General features: G+C 41.9%; 1 protein-coding gene across 1 annotated transcript in view; it reads right to left on the reverse strand.

The window, feature by feature from the left end:
• The window catches only part of LOC146830615 (lymphocyte antigen 6E-like), a 29,666-nt gene extending 12,680 nt beyond the window's left edge, over positions 1 to 16,986 (reverse strand). Inside the window, exon 1 of the mRNA XM_085604803.1 lies at positions 16,793 to 16,986. Within this exon, the coding sequence (XP_085460929.1) occupies positions 16,793 to 16,844 (52 nt within the window). The 5' untranslated portion in view covers positions 16,845 to 16,986. The remainder of the gene's footprint in view (positions 1 to 16,792) is intronic.
• Between the last annotated feature and the right edge of the window lie 6,194 nt (positions 16,987 to 23,180).

Below are 23,180 nucleotides of genomic sequence, written 5' to 3' on the forward strand. Positions count from 1 at the left end.
TTAGATGTGCAGGTAAAGGGCGGTTGTCAGGGTAAAAAAAGAGTTCTTACAATTTTCTGTTTACCCATTTACCAATGGCAATAACATACACTAAAAGTATGGGAGGCGGTGTGAACTGCACATCCGCTTATCTAATGATAGCATACTTAATGTTACATCCTTACTCTGTTCCAGGTTCATTGATGTGTTATTAGCTGACATTGTTCATATGAAATCCACTTTTCTATTTTAAACACATAAGGCAGACTTAATGTAGAGGAAGATCGCGCTCTTGGTGCACTGCTTCCTGAGCGTTCTCTGTCTCCATATTGCAAATAAAAATATAGGGCCTGATTCACAAAGGTAAACATACACTTTTGTGTAAGTTTGCAGTTGTTTGCTATTCACAAAGGTATTGTACTAATAGGATCTTTATGGCTGATTTTTCATGGTTCTTTCTTACAGCAATATACAAACCCATAACACACTATTGGGTGAAAATCAATATTATACTACCCTGCTAGGTGAGGTGGGGGCACAGGGCATGCCGTGTGTTATCTTGATTAAAGGTCTAGGACCATTTACAAGGACAGCCATCAGGAGGCTTCTCATCTTTAGCTGTTGCTTGAGTCACTGCCAAAATGTCTGTGTCAATCTTTGTTTGAGATCTTGTTACCACTGCTACTTTAAAAGTATGAGCCACTGCCTTTGGGACTGCACAGTTCCCTTTATCATGAATGCCCTTACTTTTTTTGGTCATGATGTGTTCAAAAAGGATCAAAGGAAGCTTGCCTTGTGAGACAGGCACCTTTCCCCAGAGTTGTTTATTTTTTATTGATTTCCCCTTTGAATCTCTGAATCTGTTGAAGTGCCAACGTGCTAAGTCGCCATTGTACCCTTGCACACAGAAGGATGAATCCTACAGTATTAGTGTGAGAAATGATGTGCAAGCAGCGCAGCATGAATTTCTCAGATCAATCAACTAAAGTTTAGTGTTTGTATACAGCAGTTGAAATTCACTGGTTTTCAAAGATTCCCTGCAATGCAGAGAAATCTGCAGAGTATTTTTGTTTAGTAACAAGCGCATGCTGTGCAAAGTTATCCATATTGAACACGCTTTAATAGTCTTTGGTGGGTAAAATATTTGGAGTTTGCGGTATGTTTTGTGTGTATTGTAATAATTCTTAATTTTACTTAATGACGTGGCCCACTGCACCCAACGAGGGTACAGAGTTGGAGCATTAGGGATGCTTGGTTTTATTACCACTTCTAGGAGAGGCTATAATTATTAGTTTCACTGCACCAACGGGCTTTTTCAAAATGGCTGTCTGCAGAGCATTGAGAATCTTTCTATGGAGCGAAGCATTCTTCAGCTGTGGAATACCAATATGATTTGCAGGCAATAGGAACTGTATGTGCATTATCATAATCTATGTATGTGTAGCCTGAAGAACTGGGAAGAATTCTAATAGCTAGGTTTGTTTTGCTATCCCTAGTCTGTAAATATTCAGTCTCTAACATGTCTTCCTGGATTCCAAGGTGCATATTATCAAGAGATATATCGCCACTTTTTCGGCACATAGTGCCGAAAAAGCGGCGTTTTTTTCATCTCAACATTATCAAGCACACGCTAACAAGCGTTAGTGTGTGTTTCCTTGCGACTTTGCATGTCAGCGATCAATATTGCTAATGACATTAAAAGTAGGCGTTCCCGAGTAGAACAACATGGGAATCCTCGCTGACACGGCTTCGCGATATAGCAAGCAAGCGAAGCAATAGAAATAACTGCGCTAACCGCAGTTATCGCAGGAATGTAACGCCTGCTTGAAAAGTGACGTAGGCATACTAATAATGGGAGGTGGATTGCCAGGTTAGGTCCACACTCCCCTATCGGCAAGCCACTCCTTAGCACTGTGAAATCACCGCTGGATTTCACGCACTATTCCTGAGAATCAGCCTCTATCACTGGAATTACATCGCCTGTTAGCAAAACGTTGATAATACGTCGCTAACACGGTGATGTAATCCAGCGATAGAGTAAATCGCGCTAAGTGTGATTTGCGATAATTATCGCATCTCTTAGATAATATGCCCCCAACTGAAATAGCTGTGTGTTTTTCATTCCACTGTCTTTAAGAAAACGTGGGATAAATCAAGGCGTACAAAGGCTTCATTTGCTTGGCACAATGTGGTAATTATATCTTTCCAAAGTTAAGAAATCTTGTTAGAGTTTATAACTTTCAGAATGTTTTTGGAGGCTCTAATGTGGCACAACTATACAAGATGTCTGGTGCAAGACCCCTACCCTCTTGGATAATTTTTATCAGAAGAAAATCACATTAAAGTATGCAATTTTATATTTTTTTTAATACATTTTGTAATTGTGTGGTCACTATTGTCATTATCCAGTCCACCTGTAAAAGGAAGGGAAGTATGACCCGGACAAGTATATATGAGTATTTAGGGATTTATTTAGAATATAGCACTTTAGGCAAATATGTTCTGTATGGTTTCCATTCTCCCACGTTGGTTCTTCCTTCGTCCTCTTCTTGTGGCTTGTATCTCTGCAGCAGGCTAGGGGCACCCTCAGACCACTGCCTACTCTTAAAAATGAAAAGAAAACTTTTCATTTTATATTTTGAAATGCATCCCGGTTTACTTTAAGAAAAATGGGCAGCATTAAAAAACATTTTGTTTAAAAGCAATCACAGACATGGTGGTCTGCTGACCCAAGCAGGCCACCATCCCTGTGATTTTTGTGATTCCCAATGGGTCTTAAACCATGACCTACCTCATGAATATTGAGGTAGGTTTATTTGCGACCCACTGGGAATAGTTAAATGTGTTGAACACACATTTGTACATCGCTGTTTGCAATTACCTAATCGCTAAAATTCACTATTTGGTACTCTCAAACCCTAGGATATGTACATCTGGACCCTAGTTATCCGGCTAAGTTCTATAGAAGGGTCCTCACACCTTCATAACAGGAAGCAGAGTATGACCCAGACCAATATATATGAGTATATAGGGACTTATTTCGAATACAGCACTTTAGGCAAGAGAGTGCGTCAAATATGTTCTGTATGGTTCCCCTTTTCCTGCATTGATTCTTCCTTAGTCCTCTTCTTTTGACATGTATCTTTGCAACAGGCTAGGTCTACCCTCGGGGAAACATAAAAAGGGGAGGTCTCAGTTATCTGGCTCAGCGAGCGCGAAGGGTCCTAACACCGACATCTTGGTGCAATGCAACATGAAGGTCTTAATGGCTGTGTTCTGGATTGTGGTCTCCATGACGATGAGCAGTATACACAATCTCATCCCTTCCCATGCTGGTGGTATGATAATCACTGCTCTATACACCCGTCAGTGGTATTCATGCCTTTTTATGCTTATTGTAAGAATACTTTACTCTGTAATGTGCTCCCCCCATTGCCAGTGACAAATCCGTGCACCATAGGTGGGAAGTTCCCTGGTGGTCCCCACCTCCTGCGTTATAAGCCTACCAAGTATCCCCAAGCCACAGCCCAGCACACAATGTTTCTTGCCCCTCTTCCTGTCACTTGCCTGAGGTCGTGACTCTGGAATAGAGCCACAGCGACCTCGTCTGTGTTGCCTATCTCTGAGTATGCCGCATGCTGTTCTCTCCCCCCTACCAGCTCTCGGGTTCCTCCTCCAGTCGGTAGATCCCGTTGTCATTACTCCGAATGTCCTGTCTTCTGGCAAGGTCCCGATGCCCATCACCCACCCTCCCTCCTGTGCTGCCTCCACCCCCAGTCCATGGCCACGCACCTCTTCCACAGCATCTTCCCTCCTCTTATGAGTCACGGTGCACTCCAGGGGCATGTTCTGACTGTTGACTATAACGTCAGCCTGCAATCTCATAGTGCCCCCGGGTCCACGCCATCGACGACATCTACCGTACCACTGACCACCAGGCCATACCACCCTAGTCAGTTGTTGTTCTAAGTAGTCATTATCTGTTATGTAAATGCTGTCAATCTAAGCTAGTGCTTCCCTATCTTCCGATAAGATCTCCATAATTTCCATAACACATGCTGCAAATAAACCATGACTTTTTTTATAGCCTGTTGCCAATCATTTGGAACAGAATTGAAATCCGTTGAATAAGAAAGCAGTTATGTACTCACTTTCAGGTGCTATATTTTGGCTAAAAAACCCAGTGGGAATGTACAGCATTGTTTTATATTTTTTCCAGGCCAGCTTTACCATGAGTCCTGTGCTCTGAGCGTTCTGTTCAGCACAAGTGCGCGTGAATTTAAGTTTCTGTAATCTAATACTATTCTATATGATCTGTTGAGATTTAAATCTGGAAGGAATATGGGTTTTCATTGTAGAACTACTTGGTGCTATTATGCCTTCATCTAAGACAGCTGATCTAACACAGCTTTTATGTTGCATTTTGCCTCTGGCTTCAGAGGATATTGAGCCTGTGCTTGGGGCTCACTCCATAAAGGGATGACGTGTCCCAACCCGGTTGGTTTCCATACAATGCTGGAGCTTGTTTAAAGCCCACTCACATGTTTACTTTTCCCTGAGGCCTTCAGGAATAAAGAAGGAAAATGGTAACATTATTACATCCTTTCCTCGTGGAGCATCTCGCATAAAGATTGAAGAGGAGCCTTCTGCTGCAAGAATGATATCATAGCTATCTGATGAATGCTGCCTGAATATTGCTTTAATATTACAATGTATATCCACTTCTATCTGGTTTTTTTAACATTATAAACCCTGTATGGAGGTTTACATCTGGAGATTCTACCTGTATAAATTCTTCAGTCTGACTCAGCACCAGAAGCTCTCGAATAGTCTGGCTCACTTTGGTCAATTCTTCTGAGCTGTCCAGAAGTGATATTGCCCAAGTCCAGCTCCCCTGAGTTATCAGTGGTTTGCAGGCTGTGTTTTTCATTTAGTCAGGCTACTTTTTATTTTTAATGTGAGTCTTGGAATTCAAACTTTTCCTTGCCTTTGGCACACTGACCTCTGCTTCTTGTCTTGTTCAACTTTCTGCTTGGTATACTTGTCTTTTCTGCTGAACTCGGTCCACTGCTCTCTGCCCTGTTTCTGTCGGAGTGCTGAAAGAATGAGAAGAATGGCTATCTGAATACTGATACAATCCAGCTTTTTATTTTCGCTATGGCCCCTCAAATTATAAGTTCCCCAGCTGGACTCCTGAGTTGATGTAAATCAAGTCCTTTTCTTCTGGTGACTCTCTGCTTCTTTTTAGTCTCTGGTGTGTCTGTTTCCTTAGTGGAACCATCAATCTCACCTTTTGCTTTTAGAGGTGATTTGTAATCCCAGAGTGTCACAGCCTACAGATGTATATGTTTCAGAAATTATTTTCAATAACTCCCATTCTTGAAAAGGGACTGCTGCAAGTTTCTGGCTTATGGACACAGCAGCTGCTTGTCGTGAGTGTTACTCAATGATTGAGGGAAAGGTGTAAAAATGATCCATTAAATTTCATTCCTAGAATTAAAGCTGGTGCAGCTTTGGTGCTCATTTTATACTTGTTTTAATGCAGCAGGTAACACCCCCAATGTGGATGTGCCATGTAGTAGTATATATACTTGCAAATATGCTTCCCCCAGTGTTGCACTCCTCGAGTGGCACCACTCTAAGGGGAAGATACAGTGGGCCTGATTATGAGTTTGGTGGTCCATAGGACTGCCAAACTTGTGGTGGAGGTGTGGTGGCAGCCTGGGACTGCCACACCAGTAGTCTGACTTCTGTATTACAACTAAAGCAGTTGGACCGCAATAGGATCACCCCAACCGTCAGGGATCCACACTCTTCAGCACCGACAAGCATATTACGAGTTGGCTGTCAGCCACACTTTTCATTGTGGAGAGACCTCCATGGAAAGGGTGGCAGAGAGTCAACAAAGGTTGCTCTACAGGGCACATGTTGCTTCAGGGCCTTTGCAATGCATGCCTGAGGGCACATGGTGTGCCCCCAGGCTGCACGCATTCTCTGTTCCAGCATGACAGGGACTTCACAATCCATGCCGTGCTGGTACGTGCTGTGGCTGTCCCACAGCGCTGCCTTTCTAAGGCTCTCCTATGAGCCTTTGAAAGGCAACACCGTGAGCCAGCTACCGCCTGCTCAGATTACAACTTGTAAACCCGGCGGTTGGTCGGCAGTAGAGTTTGGTGGTGTGAGAGTGGGACAGTGGCGGGGCACTCTCTCCCACACCCCCAAACTCATAATAAGTTCCATAGTCAACATTCGGGTGTTGTATGGGAATAGACTGCTTCCAACTGGTTGGTCTTGCAAGAAATTCAGAATGCAATTCTCTCACATTTTACAGGCATTTTGCCTATAATAGCGTTTATAGACTGGGGACTGATTGCCTGTAAGGCAACCTGTGCCTCTAGTGCAGTTCATGCAGTATATATTGTCTGATTCTCCAGTTTACAACTACTGTCTGATTTTGTAAACATATTACACCCTAGCCTTTTGTTTTCCTTGATTAAGAAAAGGGGTATATCTAGCCCATATGGGCAAGGTTGGCCCATCATTACTAAGTGGACCCTGTCTACCATTCTGATATGTGTGTGTGTGGTAAGTGACAACCAATTCAGTTGTGGTGAAATGGACTTCCAAGTCACAATATGCTTGGTATTGTGCAGGCAGCACTGTACCTTTTATATGTGTGGAAAAGCCTATTATTAGCATCAATAGGGTCAAACTCTAACCATAAGAAAAGAATTTCATAGACATGCAACATGCACATGTATAACAAAGGTTACTGCAGGCCTCGACAAACCTACTCGCCTACTCACTATGGCGAGTCAGATTTTATCAGGTCGAGCTATATTTTGGGCCTACTCACCTCTTCTGGCGAGCTGACAAATAACAGGTGTTCTATTTATTCACAAAGTGAAAGAGCATTAAAGAGGACTTTAAATCTTGTTTTTATCATGTCACATTTATACAGAGGTCAAAAGTCAGTTTACATCTAAAATTAGTTTTCTTTCTCTGACTGCAAAGTTCAAGGATTTTCTAAAGTGAACTGTCTGATAAGCGTGCTGTACAAAAAGTGTGAAATGAAAGGTTGTAGGATGTCATGTTTCATTGCAACACACCTTTAAATAGCTACAAGGTGAACTGCAAATATTTCAAAATGAATTTCAGTAGTAACGAAAGCCCTTGTTTTGTGTTTCTATGCGATGAGAAAAAATATTTTAATAGGATGGAAACAAATCAGAACACTTTATTTGGTGATTTGCAAATGATAAATATGTTTACTGAAACCACATTTCCATAGATTATTGTTTATAGTTTTGTAAGTAAACCTGCAAGCTAGTGGGAACGTTTTTGGCCATTTCAGTGGCAATTGTGGTGTCTATAAATGACAGTGCACTACCACCCCGTGCTTTTGTAATATATTTATTAAACATGAGCTATTAAAGATGAACTGAGAACATTCCTTCCCCTGCCCTGATGGCAATGCTGTTAGTGAACTAAGAAGCAAGTCAGGGGTCATGTGTATCCTATATGTGGGTTAGATTCTTATTATGCTTGGAGCAAACGTTTAGTCTATTAAACCAAACAAAATAGTTGATTTTGTACACCAGGAATGATGAACTCACATATTGGAAATTGTTCTTATGTGTGATAATGAAGAAAAATATGTCTCTTCAAAAAGAAATATGTGCCTAGGGTGACATAACAAGGCCAGTTTATAAGTCAAATACATTATAGTTAGGTCAGGTAGATTATACAAGTTACTAGACCTGCAGGTCTAGTAAAGTTTATTTTATTTATTTGAGGCCTGTACTGCACCACCTGGGTCGGGTATACCTCTGTCTTTCAGTTGATGTATAACTGACGCCCTGCAATCTACTCCTATCACAACAGGAGCTACAAATGTTATTGAACAGATTCAATAAACATAAGATCAAAAATGTAGAAACCACAGAATGGGAAACACTCTTTTAAGAGCCATGCTTCACAAACCTACAGTAAACAGGGATTTCCTATTTAACCTGAAGGAAGGGACCAATATTAGAACGGCCATCCCGTATGTTTATCATAATTGATTTTTTTTAGTGTCATCAAAAACGATTTAAGAATTCAGATAGTCCAAGCGCATGGTGTTGGGAACCAATTGTCATGATCTGACACCCAAGCAGTAGAAGTCAGATTTCACACGCCCTGGTGCATGGACTTCATTCAATGCACCAATAAAAATTAGAAATCCAGTTGGGCTGCTACCCATATCATACCCAATCAGTCCCATTAGATGAATCCAGGGACACAGTGGAACTCCACACCCTGATTGTAAATAAATAACACACTCAAAATAGAAGAAATGGTGAATGAAATTTAAAATGTTTATTTCTGAAACATAAGTCATAAAATATTGAAGGTTACCACACAAAATTAAAAAATAAATGCAGCAATTTCTGACATATCCAGTGAAATAAATATGATAATTCCTAACATAGTTACCAAGCTCCTAGCATCCTATGATCCTTTTGCTACTTCTACGCCCAATGCTAAATTTCAGCAGAAGCAGAGAATATCAAGTTTGTAAATCGAGTTTCTTAAGATGGGTCACACAGCAAGCATTCTCTCTGTAAATATAGGAGTTTAGCTCTTCTCTATCACAACTCTTGCTTGGGAATGATAAACAGTTTAAGACTGGAGGCCACTTCTTGGTACCTCTCCCAGAACAGCCTTGACTGAGGCTGGTGGTCGCTGCAAACCAGGGTGACTTATGATGTGATAGTTTTAGTGTGAAGCACCTCTCATTAATGGGCAAATACCAGGGTGTTTATTGTATCTAATCACCATTTGTATCTCATAAATAACATAAAACAGACTTGCGTAACACTAAAGCATCAACAAAACTAAACAAATATGGCAATAAATATGTGATCTCAATTTACTTGTCTATTGTATGCTCCTATAACTAAACAGTAAAAACATGTCACTTTCCACTGTAAGCATCCATGATGTTATGGAAGTGACTATAGCAAAAACAATAACAAATATGTCAGCCTAGAAAGGGGGCAAGCATAATATTAACACTTCTGTGATTGTCTAAAACTTTACACTTCCTACTAAAAGAAATTTAAAAATTTGCAAACGATCACATGATAAAAAATAGAAGATGTCAAAATGAGCCAAGTCACAGTGTTCATGCACTCTGTTTTTCTAAACAGCGATTTTCCTTGTTGTGTATTGACTATATTACTGTTTTGGTACAGCATAAATAATTTACATATTGCCTCTAAGTTAAGACTGTCTGCTCTGTGCCATAGCTACCAGGGGGTAATTTAGTGACTTTAGTGGTTCAAACTGAGAAGTATGTTCATTACTTGAGGGACAGTAGTCATCCGCTTTAACTAATAACACACAGCAATGATAAACAAACAAGAATAGTGACAACAGAGACCAGCTCTCCAATGTCTACACTAAACAATCAGAGGTAGGAAGGAGTACTTAAACTTAGCTCACAAAATCTAAAGTAATTTGTTTGAACCCTCATGAGTATATATAATCCTGAAAGCTTAAAGTCAAAACTACTAAAATAATTACTCATGCAAAACTGCTTGTTTTGAAATGTCATGTTTGTTATTTTCCTATCTAACACAATAATACCTATGCTACGCTAAACAAGTCATTAGAAGAATGGTGTTATCTATAGAGAAGCTGCAGTTCCTCTGTTATTAAGTATCTTAGTGTCAGAAAGCATGTATGTCTCTGAACTTTCACACATTTACAGTTGACTCTGAAATTTATTTTTGACATGCAAATGGGTTTAATAATCCCTTCTGAAATGCAAATATGAAGATATGTGGAAGGGGTGTCAACTCGTAATTGAGATTAAAATGGTATGTATCAGTGGTCTGCAACCGCAAACCACTAAAAAGTAATTGACTCCTCAAAGGAGGCAGTAGCTGATTTGCAAAGTGGAAGCTGTCCCTGATAGTTTCCCCTTTGGGAATTCTGTCAGACAACCTTGCGGGGAGCAAGCAGTGGTCCCAGGAACCCCAGCTTCTTGTTTCTCTTCCACAATGTGTTTCGAAACAACATTGTGTTTTTTAGAAACACTGCTTTAAAAAAAAGTTTCCTCTATGGGTATCTAGCAGATTAATGTTGATCCACTGTTCCTTGCAGACCACCATCTCATTGTTTTTATACAACCTTACAAGTCCCGCATAGTGATATGCCTAATTAATATTCATGAGGCAGGTAATTCTGCGACCCCAATTGAATGAAGATTTTGTGATGCAACATATTAGTACAAGTTACTAAAAAAAATAATTGTGAAATTTGCAATGTCTTCTTATGTATTGGAACCTAAGCCATAGGAAGCAGAATGAAATTTCATATTGCTTTGTCATATATGTTGGCCAGCAAGGAACAAGGCCATGGTCTGGGGTCCCAAAATGTGCTTTTCCTTTTTTAAGTCCAATAGGAGGATTTGCTCTAATGCACAGCAAAAAGTACTGAACAGATTCCCATCAACCTTTGCCTGACAATATGTCTGGCCCAATTTCAAATACTTGTGTAGGTTGGTGCAGACAAGTGCAAAAATGCTTGAATTGTATGTCAAGACCAGAGGCTCGTATTATGCTTTTCTTTCTTGCATTTAATTCAATAGCAGCCAGGTAATTCAATGGTTAACAAACAGAAAAGAAAACTACTCATCCCATCAGGTTTAGGTGATGAACTACAGATGGAGGTCATGCAGGCGTTACATTAGGGTCTCTATAAATAGTCCCTTCAATTGTCATCTTTCCACTTTCGTGCTGCTAGCAGTCAGTCAGTTAAGCTCTTTACACTGTCATTATATTTTCTTTGTTGTTTATAATGCTTTGTTATATCTAGCTATTATTTCTCTTTGTTTAGCCTGTTACTGTTACATACATCTCTATTATTTGTCTGTTTTCCTTAATTGGCCCATTATTATATGTAGTGTCTTTGATATTATGCACACCAGAACCCTCACAGTTCTGGGTGAACTCTAAACAGGAATTATATAATCTACTGGGAGGTGTTAAGGTGTGGTTATGAAAGTTATGACGCGATGCATGAAGTGCATATTCATATGTTGAAAAATAAAGACGTCTGTTACAGAGCTCTGTGTGTGGAGTGTTTATTTGCATGCTCCCGGGCTGGGGAAGATGCTACAACTGGGAACGGTGATGGAATACATGGCCCCAAGAAACAAGGCTGTTCTCCCTGAGAGTTTGCAAAGGTACAGCCAATGGCTCGTGCTTGCCACATGCACCAACAGTTGATGCAAAGAGGTCTGCAATTGATGTATGTGGAGTCAAAGCCCTGCTCCAGCCCATACACAGCCCTCGAACAAGTTGAAAGACATGCAGAGGAGCACAATCGAAAAGCCCAACAGAACCCGCTGGTAAGGCTGAAAGAAGAGATTATGTACTGCACCATAACACAGAGCCATCATCCATATGAAGCAAACACTAAAGACAGTGACGACCAGGTACGAAAACAGAAACATACTTTCCCTGCACAAGCGAGTGAAGTGCTATACAACCTCAAAATCAGACAAGACGACCAGGCCCAAGCCAGGGGGGTTGCAGGGAGAGGTTGCCAGTCATGCTTTGTGCAAAGAATGCTGCCTGAACAGCATGTGCTCTCAATGGCAACAGAAGGGAGCACAAAGTACGATGCAGTTACATTCCTGAAGCCACCACCACTGTTTGACACATTGGAGAAAAAGAATAATGGTACCAAGTGAACTGCATGGATCGAAACATTCAATAACTTCATAGATGTACTAGAAGAAGAAGATAATAAGAAAAACATTAAATATCTGAAAGACCTTGCTGGTGATGGCGTGAAAGAAGTGCTCAAGAAAGTATCACAAACTGATGCAATATCATACCAAAAGATAAAGGAAGCTTTAGAAGCAAAGGTCAATCTGATGTCAAATGTCGATTGAAGTTGCCGTCTTTATTTCATGGCTTAGGAAGCTTCAAGAAGATGAAAGTGCAACTACATATTAATGAGGACGTTCACCCTATTGCCCAACTTCACTGCAGAGTCAGGTTTTTACTTACAAGAAGCCATTGAGAAAAACACTAGAAACACTTTTGAAGCATGACATCATTGAATGCTCCACCGGTCCCAAACTGTGGGTTTCGCCCATAGTTGTGGTGCCAGGACAGTGGTGGTATAGTGCACATTTTTGTTGATATGCGCCAGGCCAATAAAGCAATCGAGAGAGAAAGACATTCTGGTCTCCGAACTAAACCTAAACAAAGGATACCATCAACTTGAACTGGAAGAGAACTGTAAAAGCATTACTACTTTTTCAACTCAGGCTGGTTTGTCCAGATACAAAAGACCGAGATTTTGAGTATCTTCGACTGCGGGCTATTTCAGGATGGTGTTCGGCTCGTAATTCAACCTGTTACACATGCTTTCAATTACAATGATTACATACTGGTATTTAGGACAACACAAAAGGAGCACGATTAAGAATGCAACTTAAATGGACTATTTTGACCCCAAGTTACATACTGAGATCACAGTAGATGCGACTGTGGTGGGGCTGGGGGCAATCCTTGCTCAACAAATGGCCATTAAAATGGCCAGAGACACATTGTGGCTTATGCCAGGATAAGCCTGTCTGAAATAGAACATGCCTATTCTCAGCCGGAGAAGGAGAGTCTTGCTGGAGTGTGGGCCTGCGAACATGTGTTTTATATGGGAAACCTTTCACTATCATCACAGACCAGCAGGCGTTTCTCACCATCTTTGGAAACCCGAAAGCTAAGATGCCCCCTGGCAGCAAGCTGTAGGGGTTGCAACTGCAAGAGTACGACTATGTGATTGTACACAAACCAAAGCTTTGCAGATTACTTTTCACAAGTGCCGCTACATTGCCACAGTTTGACATCCAAAGCAGCTGAAGAGTATCTCAACTTCTTTGTGAGATCCAGCACACCAGTAGCTCTGTCCATTGAAGAGATTATTGCTGTTACTGTTACAGTGATTCTGTTCAGGAACAGAACTATGCTTAGACCCATAGAACATCAGCATGTAGTGGACTGAGTCACCTTAACACATCAGTATCTATGAGCTCAAGTCTGACTAGCTATAGCGCCTCACTTGCCCTCCTAACCTTGGCAGAGAGACAATTGATTTGGCACCCCAGATCACAACACTCTCGACCCTCTAAACGATTGCGGTAACAGGACACACCCATTCATACTCTAACTCGCACTTGTCCACAATAAGATAAGAAAGAGACACAAAGGAAGATTACAATGTTTATTTAAGCTATTGTGCTCTGAGATGCAAAAATTGCGCCACAATTGGAACATAAATACATGTCAAAAATGTCAATAGCATGGTTAATAAACCGCATACAATAAAAAGCAGTTAATTCCTCCATGCATTCTATTCCCCAGGGCAATTCTGGCCCAGACCCTTGCTGCTGGTAGTAGCAGTCTTCCTTGCAATACACAAAATAAGAGCCCTGAATCTTGCAAAGTTCATTTTCCAACCAAGCCTTTAAAGAAATGTTGTCTTTCAAAGGGCTCAGTGTCTAATTCGCTGGGTCCAGTGAATTCAGCAGTTCCAACTGCTCTCAAGATTACTGAGGCTGTCAGTGCTATGATTGCAGATGTTTGTTCTCTGCAGGAAGGTGGTGACAAATCTGATACACGCCCCTCTTCTACTGACGTAGGCAAACGTGAAGATAAACATAAATATATGGATTCTTTTCAATGATGATGATGACTCTGACATCCTTCTTTATGCTTCGGACATGGATTCTGATACTCAGGATCAGACTGATTCCACTTGGTTTCCTCCCTCTAAGTGCAAGTTGAAGACAGTTCTGAAGCCCTCTTCGGAAAAAGATGATGATGCTTTCCATTGTGAAATACTGGATTTCTCTGGGGAACCCTTGTTTGACCCCTCATTGCTTGTTCATCCATTGTCTGCAGATTGGTCCACTTCCCCACATGTGGGGGGATATCTTAAACATAGCATGCAACAACCGCTGGATAAATCAAATAGAAACAAACTGAAATATGAATGGCCTCCACTTCTCATTGGCAACAAGGGGGCATATTATCAACGGCCAGCGATAATTATCGCTGGCCGTTCATAGCGATAGAAATATTATCGCCGGCTATCGCTGAATATTATCGCCATGATAATGCTATATTTACAACGCATAGCACTATGGCGATAATATTTCAGCGATAGCGGTGTTTTCAATGAAACATCGCTGGTTTTCCAGCGATGTTCCATTGAAAACATCGATAACATTGCTGATAGGACCCTGTGGTTCTATCAGCATAATCCATCTCCCATTAAAAGTATGCCTTAGTCAGGAATTTAACAGACGTTAATTCCTGAGTTAAGGCTGAGGTAGCGCGATTTTTTTTATCGCTGCACCTCCTTGTTAATATCGCGAAGCTGCCTTCACGATATTAACATGTGCTGTTTTCACAGTCACACCTTCTTTGCATCTAATTAGCGATGCGAGGCGAGGCCGTGAAAAAACAGGCTCTACATCAAGGAAACACGCGCCAGCGTGTCCTTGATGATATTGTGATATAATTATCGCCGTTTTTCGCCCAAAAACAGACGCTAAAGCGGCGATAATTATGTTGCCAGCCCTTGCTAATATGCCCCAAGGTGCTTACATCCCCTACTATTGATCCACAATTGCTGACTTGTTTCTCTAAATATAAGAAGGACCCTAAAAAAGTATTGTCAGAACATGGTCTTCCTGTCAAGACAAACGTATTGATGCAATGGGCCCAGTGGCCAAACTTTTTGAGATGCACTTGCAGGGTGTAAAGTGAATTCGGGTACCCCAACATTTCTCTCACTTATTGTTTTATTTTTATATTGTACAGTTCAGACACAGTAAGAGTCCAACCTTGCTCACTGCTTCTGAACTGTACTGTCTGAAATAAAGCATTAACTCATAAAAATATCAGATTTGGGGATAGATGTATGAAGCATTATTACGGTCGCAGACAACCTGATTCACAGAATTGGGCCGTTTGCAACCTCAAAATGCTTTTTAGGATGTACAAAGCCGAAATTGTGATTCGGTAACTTGTTACCGAATCGTAAGTGGGTTTTGCGATTCGGTATTTGGAAGGGGAATATTGAGGGCGTCCCTTCCTAATACTAAATTGAAATGGTATGTACGGATGTTTTGCAACCGAAATGTGGTCGCAAAACATTCACAGTTTACCCCTGTTTCAAAAGTGGTGGTCACCCATTCACAAATAGGAAAGGGTCTCCTTTCAGAATGGTTGGCAACACAATGTTTTTTTAAGAGCTGGAGTCACTGTCTACTCTTAAAACATAAAACTTCAAAGTTTCATTTTTACTTTTTAAATGCATCCCATTTTCCTTAAAAGAAAAGAGGCTGTGATTTTAAAAAAATGTTGTTTTATTTAAAAGCTATCACAGACATAGTGGTCTGCTGACCCTCCAGACCGTGTGATGGCAGCAAATGGTAGTGGGTTGAAAATTACTACCTACCTCATTAATATTCATGAGGTAGGTAAATTTGAGACCAACTTTGAATCGAGTTTCATACAGTAGTAATAGCAATCTCCTAATTGTGCTTCGCGAAAAATTACAATTAGGTAATCTCTATTCCTATTTTCGTTCATCTGGCCCTTGATGGGCTGACTTTACGCACCACAGGCGCATAAAACAAGTGCCCGGCTCTGCGCCAGCAAAGCTCATCTTGCTACGGCTTTGTCTTTTGTGCAAGGTAATGCCTTGGTTTAAAGGCCAGGGGGCAGATTTATGTTCCCTGGCGCATCCCTGCAAATCAGCATGGATGCGCCACAGAAGATGCGTCACGCAAGTTTGCCCTTGCGCCACCGCAGATGCGCCTCATTTACAATGCGGTGCATCGTGGCGCAAGGACAAGCAGATGCGTGACGTATATGCCGGCGTAAGGTTGGCGCAGTGCTGAAGTTGTGTCGCAAGCGCGACGCAACTTCAGCACTGTTCCAACCTACCCCATACCTAACATGGTGCGTCAAGCCTTACGCCTGCTTCAAGCAGGCGCAGGGTTTTGACGCATCAGCGTTGGGAAAGTGACTCAGTGAAATCTTATAAATTTCACTGAGTCACTTTTCAGGGGCGTTCCTGCGACGGAACACCCCCCCTGCGTGGAAACGCCCACATGAAACCTGACGCAGGTTTCATGTGGCGCAGGGCTTTACACCGTGACGCATCTCCACAGATGCCTCACGATGTAAATAGGGCGCAACGTGGCGCAGGGTTTACGCCGCCGCTGCGTCACAAAAGTGACGCAACGGTGGCGTAAAAGTGGCGCAACTCCAACGTAGATCTGCCCCAAGGTTTCTTCTAAACTGCTACCTTTAACTGTGGACATACGACACATGTGGTGGCCACGTTTAGCAGGTACAGTTTCGGAACACTTTGTCACGCAGATTACTCCGCATAATTTTCACACACACCCTTCGTGTTTTCTGCCAGTCATTATTAAACCTAGGCAACATTTAATCAAACTTAGATTTTCACATGCACCCACCCACACACACACGCACACACACACAGACAAATTGTCGCAGAGGGGAACCTTCCTAGATGGCAAACGGAATAACAACGAAAACGGCTTTTTACTTAAACCCTTTCTGCTAATTCACCCTTTTCTTTTCATGCCGGCAGCAACTTTTCTGTATTAAAAAACACCCTGGCACATCCTATGTTTGTCGACATCTGTCTGAACAAACATATCTGATGTCACAAACATGACCTATCCAAAATCTGGCGGTTCACGTCCTACCTGGTGGCAAGCAGAGCGTAGCTCCCAGAAGAATGCCCAGGAAGCGCTCCATCTTCAGAGGCTCTGTCCAGCCTGCGCGCAGGGAATAGTCCAACTTGGGGTTTCTTTGAGTACAATTGCAGACTTTATGCGAAGCACTCCACTAGACTGGCGCAACCAGTTGTTTGAGTCATCCTCAGGCCCGGGTTGCGCCTCTGCGCCTCAGCCTCCAGGCGCACGGCTGGTCTTTTTAAAATGCAATTTATTCGCCCAACCCATTTCCCCTCGGGAAAGGTTACTAAAGGTATTTTGTTAGGCGTGTGCAAGTGTCTGGCTGTGGAAGGGTCTAGGCAGGTTAGAAAGGTGTGCTCCTGCAACAAGCAAGAGCTAAAGAAAAATGCAGCCATATGTATGTGCGAACAGATCGTCTCACCAACCAGCAAACTATGCTCAGATTTGAAAGTTTATTAGAAGAATATGTATGGTATACTTTAAAGATCTGGCCACAGTGACTATGCATCGATGGATGAGTAGAGAGTTCATTCGGGTTTATACATTTTTGAATTACTAATAACTTTAAGTGACATTTTGATGGAGCTGCTTAAATGTGACATTCACTTGACACGTTCAGCGCAGGTTTGTTCATTTCAAAATTCGTGCATATTTGAGGGAACAACATTATACGTGGTTGAATAAAAGAAGACGTTCCTATTTGTAGCTCCAAAGAAAACATGTATTTCCATTTGTAAACGTTTGAACTGAAATATACCAACCAAGCTTGCATAAAAATATACATCTAATGACAGTGCGCCAATTTTGTGGTTTGGTGTAAATCTATTCAATAATGTTCAAAATATATGCATTATATGAAGGCGTTTGGTGGGCTTTCAAAGGTTAATAAGTGAGGCAAGGGGTCCGCAGGAGAACAGAAAACACTGGCTGATGTAAGGTGTAGGGTGAGCATTTCCTGACCCCAGGGAGGATATGTGGGCATTACAGACCAAGGGATCCTGCTCTTACAAATGTGAAAACATATTGTCACTGCAGTTGTTCTAATCCAGGGCATCCTGTGGATAGCCATGGGCACCATTTTGTGATGCACTGAACCCACAAATATTGGAGAATATAGTGCTGTGGGGCTCAGAGGTTGGTACTATCCGTGCCTATGCCTGGCAGGGTTAGATCTTGGCTGTGTGCCCCCCTCCGACTGGCAGTTACGGACCATAGCTTTGAGCCCCCTCCCTGGGCTTCGCAGCACTAGAACATAGCTCTGAGGCCTACAAGAAAGGCACCCTTTGTCCACGCCTTTGCAGCGCTGGATCATAGAGGCAAAACTTATGGAGGGGACCTCTGTCTCTGGGCGTCTTGGGCTACAAGTTCTAAGGAAGAGGGTTCTCCTCCCCTGGGCATCTCAGCGCTAAACTATGGCTGAGAGGCCTAGGGAAGAGAGCCTTGCTCCTGGGCCTCACAGTACTGCAATCATCTTGGCAGTCTCCATGGGCCCATTTCAAGAGCATTGTCCTCGATAGTGCAGCAGGTATAATGGTACTGGGCTCTGGTACCCAGGGTTATTGGGTGATTGCTGCACCCAAATGACAATAGAGCCTCTTGGAGGGTAATTAACTCCATACCATAGGGAGCAGATGAGGTCCCCAGGATTAAGATGCTATAACAGAGGAAGATTGGATAAAGCACTTTGCTAGCATATATTTTCTACCTACTGTGACGTCCGCATCAGACCAGGGACACAGCCATACTATAACCGCAGACTCTTTTATGACTCCCTCCACTGTTTCCTTCAGTTTGGAGGAAGTCAATGATGCAATATTGGCAAGTAAAGATGGGAAAGCCCCAGGTGCAGACGCTATCCCCGTCGATTTGTACAAAGCCAACATCGCTTTATGGGGGCTTCTACTGACTTTAGTGCGTAGGGCATGTTGCGCAACTGGTTTCTTAACAACATGCACCAAATCAATTATCACCCCTATCTATAACAAGCATTGGCATAGCCAATAGGTCTCGCCTTTGGGACCTTCTAAGTGTTTAGCCATGCAACAGTTGATTTTATTGCACCAAGGATATTGTGCTGCATAACTAAACACTTATAAGGTCCCAAAGGCGAGACCTATTGGCTATGCCAATGCTTGTTTTCCTGGCCACGGTTGAGGGGTCGACACAAAAAACTTTCCATGATGGAGCAGTGATGGATGAACTTTTTAGGGGTTAGTTTCGAGCAGATGTATCAAATGGCGCCACAGTTATTAGTGAAGAGAAAAGCACTCTTTCTATGGAAACAGTAGCAAGCGCTGCTGTGTAATAATTTCACTAAAATGAAGCGTTCTGGGCTAAAGCCAGATCTAAAAATATATATCATGTGACTGAGCTTGAGTATTAGGGGGTTCTTGTTTAGGGGGTTCTTTGAAAGAGGTGAATAATTTAGGTGACAAACAGGAACACTGGAGAACAGTCTCATGACTTCTAGAATATCTACTTAACAGTCCTATGTAACTCCTACTGCTGCAGCAAAATCAAACCACGTCGCATTTCATGTGTGACAATTAGGATTACAGCTAGTCTACTCACCAAATACGTCGCCAATCTAAACCATAGCGTGATAGTGCATCATAGATCACATTGGACCATAACTGTTCTCAAGTAAATAAAGAACCCAAACTAACTCATTTTAGCTAGATTTCAACACTTTAAATAGGCTTAACGTATCAATGTATATGCATGATGTTCTGTATTACTTTGAATGCAATACATTTCAGTCGATCTGGGGCTTCAGTAATGCGCGCCTCTGAGGTAAATGCACTATAATTTTGAAAACACAACTTTGATCAGACGGCACTGAAAAGTGAAAAATTAAAGGCACATTACAAGTTATTCGCAGATCTTGTACATTTCTGCAGCCCAGCAGCACCATCATGTGGACGGTTTCACCCTCATATGAAACAGAACAAGGAAGCTATCGGCTTCAGTAATGTGAAAGAAAGCTCTGGTATCTTGAAAGCTGATCACCCATGACGAGAGAGGAAAGCCATATGGCGCCTCTGTTCGCAAGCGCGCGCCCGCGCACATGCACTCAAGCTCTAGGCCACAGTGGAAGCATTTTCTGAAGCCCTTACTAAAAGTCTCGCCAGAGCACAGTGCATGCGCTGGCTCAGGCGAGACCTAAAAAGGGAGATTGTTCCAATCCAGCTTGTTTTAGGCCAATTTCTCTGCTCGATTCCCTGGTGAAGATTGCAGGTCGTTTTATTCTGAACAGACTGCAAGATTGGGCGGACACACATAACACCCTGTCAGACCTAAAATACGGTTTTCGTCCTGGGGTTGGGGCATCAGAGCAGAGCCTTAACTTAAGCATGCTAATTGGGAAATACTTTAAAATCAAAGAGGGGAATATCTATCTAGCCTTTGTCAACCTCTCTTCAGCGTTATATATGCCAAATTGTGGTAAATCATGAAAGACATGGGGAGGAGATGCCGATCATTAGCTTCCAAAGGGACATATACTCTGGATTCAAAGCCAGGGTTAGATACGGTACTAGCGGGGAATGAACTGAAGCCTTCAGGGTGCAGTGGGGAGCGAGACAGGGCTGTGTCCTGGCCCCTTTTCTGTTCTCCCTATACATAAACAGAGTGGGTGCATTACTTCCGCAAGTAGGAAATCGCCCTGTACCGTCCCTACTCTACGCTGACGCTGCCATCCTCATGGCACGTACTCCACTAGCCCTTCAGACCCTGCTCACAAACTTTGTTGAATATATGCAGGACCTTGGTCTCTTAGTGAATCAATCAAAAACCTTTGTTATGAAATAAGGGAGGAACACTGCCAACTGTCGAGATTTAAAAATAAATGGCACAACTGTTGGTTTTACTAATACTTTCTCCTACTTGAGGATTTTATTTGACAAAGAGGGCTTATGGAATAATGCTATTTCCAATAGCAAACTACAATTTAGTAAACCCTGTACAGCCCTTCTAGGATTTGCAAGTCGTTTGGGTTCTAACCCACCAGAGTTAATGATGTTGGTTTACAAAACTAAATGTCTCAGTGTAGCACTTTTTGGGGCAGGTGTGTGGGGACACAAGAAATGTGGTGACATGCATCTGGTAAAGAAATTTTTTTTTTAAGTATCTTCTTGCCACTCCTAAAAGTGCCCCAGTATATGTATGTTATGTCCAACTTGGAGCCCCTTTCCTCAAAGACCTAATAATGCTGCAGGCCATCCTACTCTGGTATAAAGTATGGACTTCTGAATATACTGATTTAAACCATGATCAGGGACTGTACCAACTCAAGTTTATACCAGTGCCTGCCATGGCTTGTTTATATCCACTGTTTCTGCAACAACCTGGGTCACCCTTAGTATTTTGAGAAGTCTGAAACATTTCATTAGTAAAAAATCTCTAAAAAGCAGAGCCGTGACACACTTGCGAAATCTGAGACTGTCAATCGAAATACCTAAGCCCAGCGTCCTGAAAAATCAAATGATCGTAACCACTTTTGATATGTAACCCTATCCTAAAGCCATTTTGAAATGCAAGGCATATGTTTAAGTTGACTCGTTCGAGACTGGACACTTTCCATTGATTGATTAGTTTCCCGAAAATGAATGACTATTCCACAATTTTAACCAGTTGTCCTTGATTGACGTGATGGCTCAGAATACTGTGCATGTGGTGTTCTTTTGCATGTTTTATAATTATCAGAGGAAGCGCTACATTATACGGATTAAAAGACCTTCATTTATACCAATAATCTTTGCCTTCCTTGTAGATCTGCCACAGTATGATATACTTTTTATGGGCTGTCTTCTACGCCAGAAAGAATATCCCCGTACATCCCCTACAGTCATGGACATAGTGTGCAAACCTTTATAGTCCTAAATGAATTGAGTACTGGACATACAATTTACTGTATCTCTACATCCTTTTAATTGAAAAAGATTTACATACGTCTGATAAGGTAGGTGGGGAGTGAATGGCGGAACCAATATGAGGTTTTTGTCCTCCCTCTTTACTCTGGTTTCATCTAATCTTAGCTAATTATGTAATGGGAATTTGGTGCTGATGCTTTTTTCCAACTGGATGTCGTGAATTTGGTGAGATAATCCACACACATGTTGACGTACCCTCTTCCTACTTTTAACTCCCAATTGTTGCACACCTGTCCTTTTATCACAGATATAATTTGGCATTGTTTTCGATTTTAAATTCCTTTTATTCTATGTTTTATTGTATATCTATGTACATACTTTGATCTGATGCTATGAATTGTATTTTTAATGTTTTTTATGTCCGTTTTGCATCATACACTGCTTTAATGGATGGCTAATCGCCTCCACACAAAGTTATTGGTTGATTGAGTCATCTGCATAGCTATAGAAAAACTGACCCCTAGAAGATGTAGGAGAGTAGATTAAAAAGCAGGAGTGTGGGGCACCACCATTCAATTGCTTAGGAGTGGAATTAAAATGTGGTAACTAAGTGATCTGCTGATATTCAGACAGAAACAATTTAATCCATTTGATGACTTGGCCGCCGTCCAAAACCCCACTTCTTATGGGATATTATTCAGGATGGAATGAGCTATGGTATTGAAGGCTGCTGGCAGGTCTTAATGTGCAAGTGTTCTAACAGCCAGATTGTCGACTAGGCATCTAAGGTTATCCAAAACCTGTAAGATCATCAGTGTCCAAGTGAGAATCTACCTTGGAAGGCATCCAAAATAATATTGTATTTGACAAATTGCTGGAGCTGTTTAAAGACCAGTTTTTCCAAACGTTAGCCAATGATTGATAGAAGAGATATTGGCTGAAAGTTGCTGAGATCTTGTGAGTCAAGGGTGGATTTTTTAGTATGAAATCAATTTTATTGGCAGAACACAAGGCAAGGCAAAACAGGACAATGGCACCTACAACCCAGTGGACCGGCTAACGTCCGGTCAGAATATGACAACGAGACAATGAATGGAAGCATTCCGACTGATAGTTAACACAGCATGTCACCTACAACCCATAGAGGGCCACCCGCGTATATAAAAAGGGGGGGGGGGGGAGTCAGCAACCCGCCTCCAATACGAATGGGTAGCTATAAGGTCCAGTGTGCTGCCAGGCTGGATTTTTTTATAAGGGATTTCACAATGGCAGTTTTCCATGCCATGGGGAAAATACTTTGTCCTAAGCAACAGATAAACAAGTCTAGCGTTTGAGTTGTTTTCCATTTCTGTATTTGATTTTCAAAAGAAAAATCATAACAGCAAGTTCAAGCTATGTTCATACATCATTGAGACACGCATGTATATAGGAACAGGTGATGCAGCAATAACAAAGCCAATAGAGTGCCCTGTCTGTCAGAGGCGTAGCTAGAGCTTGTGGCGCCTGGGGCTATCACTCAGATTGCC

This window comes from Triturus cristatus, chromosome 5_1 (genome assembly GCF_964204655.1).
Source record: "Triturus cristatus chromosome 5_1, aTriCri1.1, whole genome shotgun sequence".
NCBI lineage: Eukaryota > Metazoa > Chordata > Amphibia > Caudata > Salamandridae > Triturus > Triturus cristatus.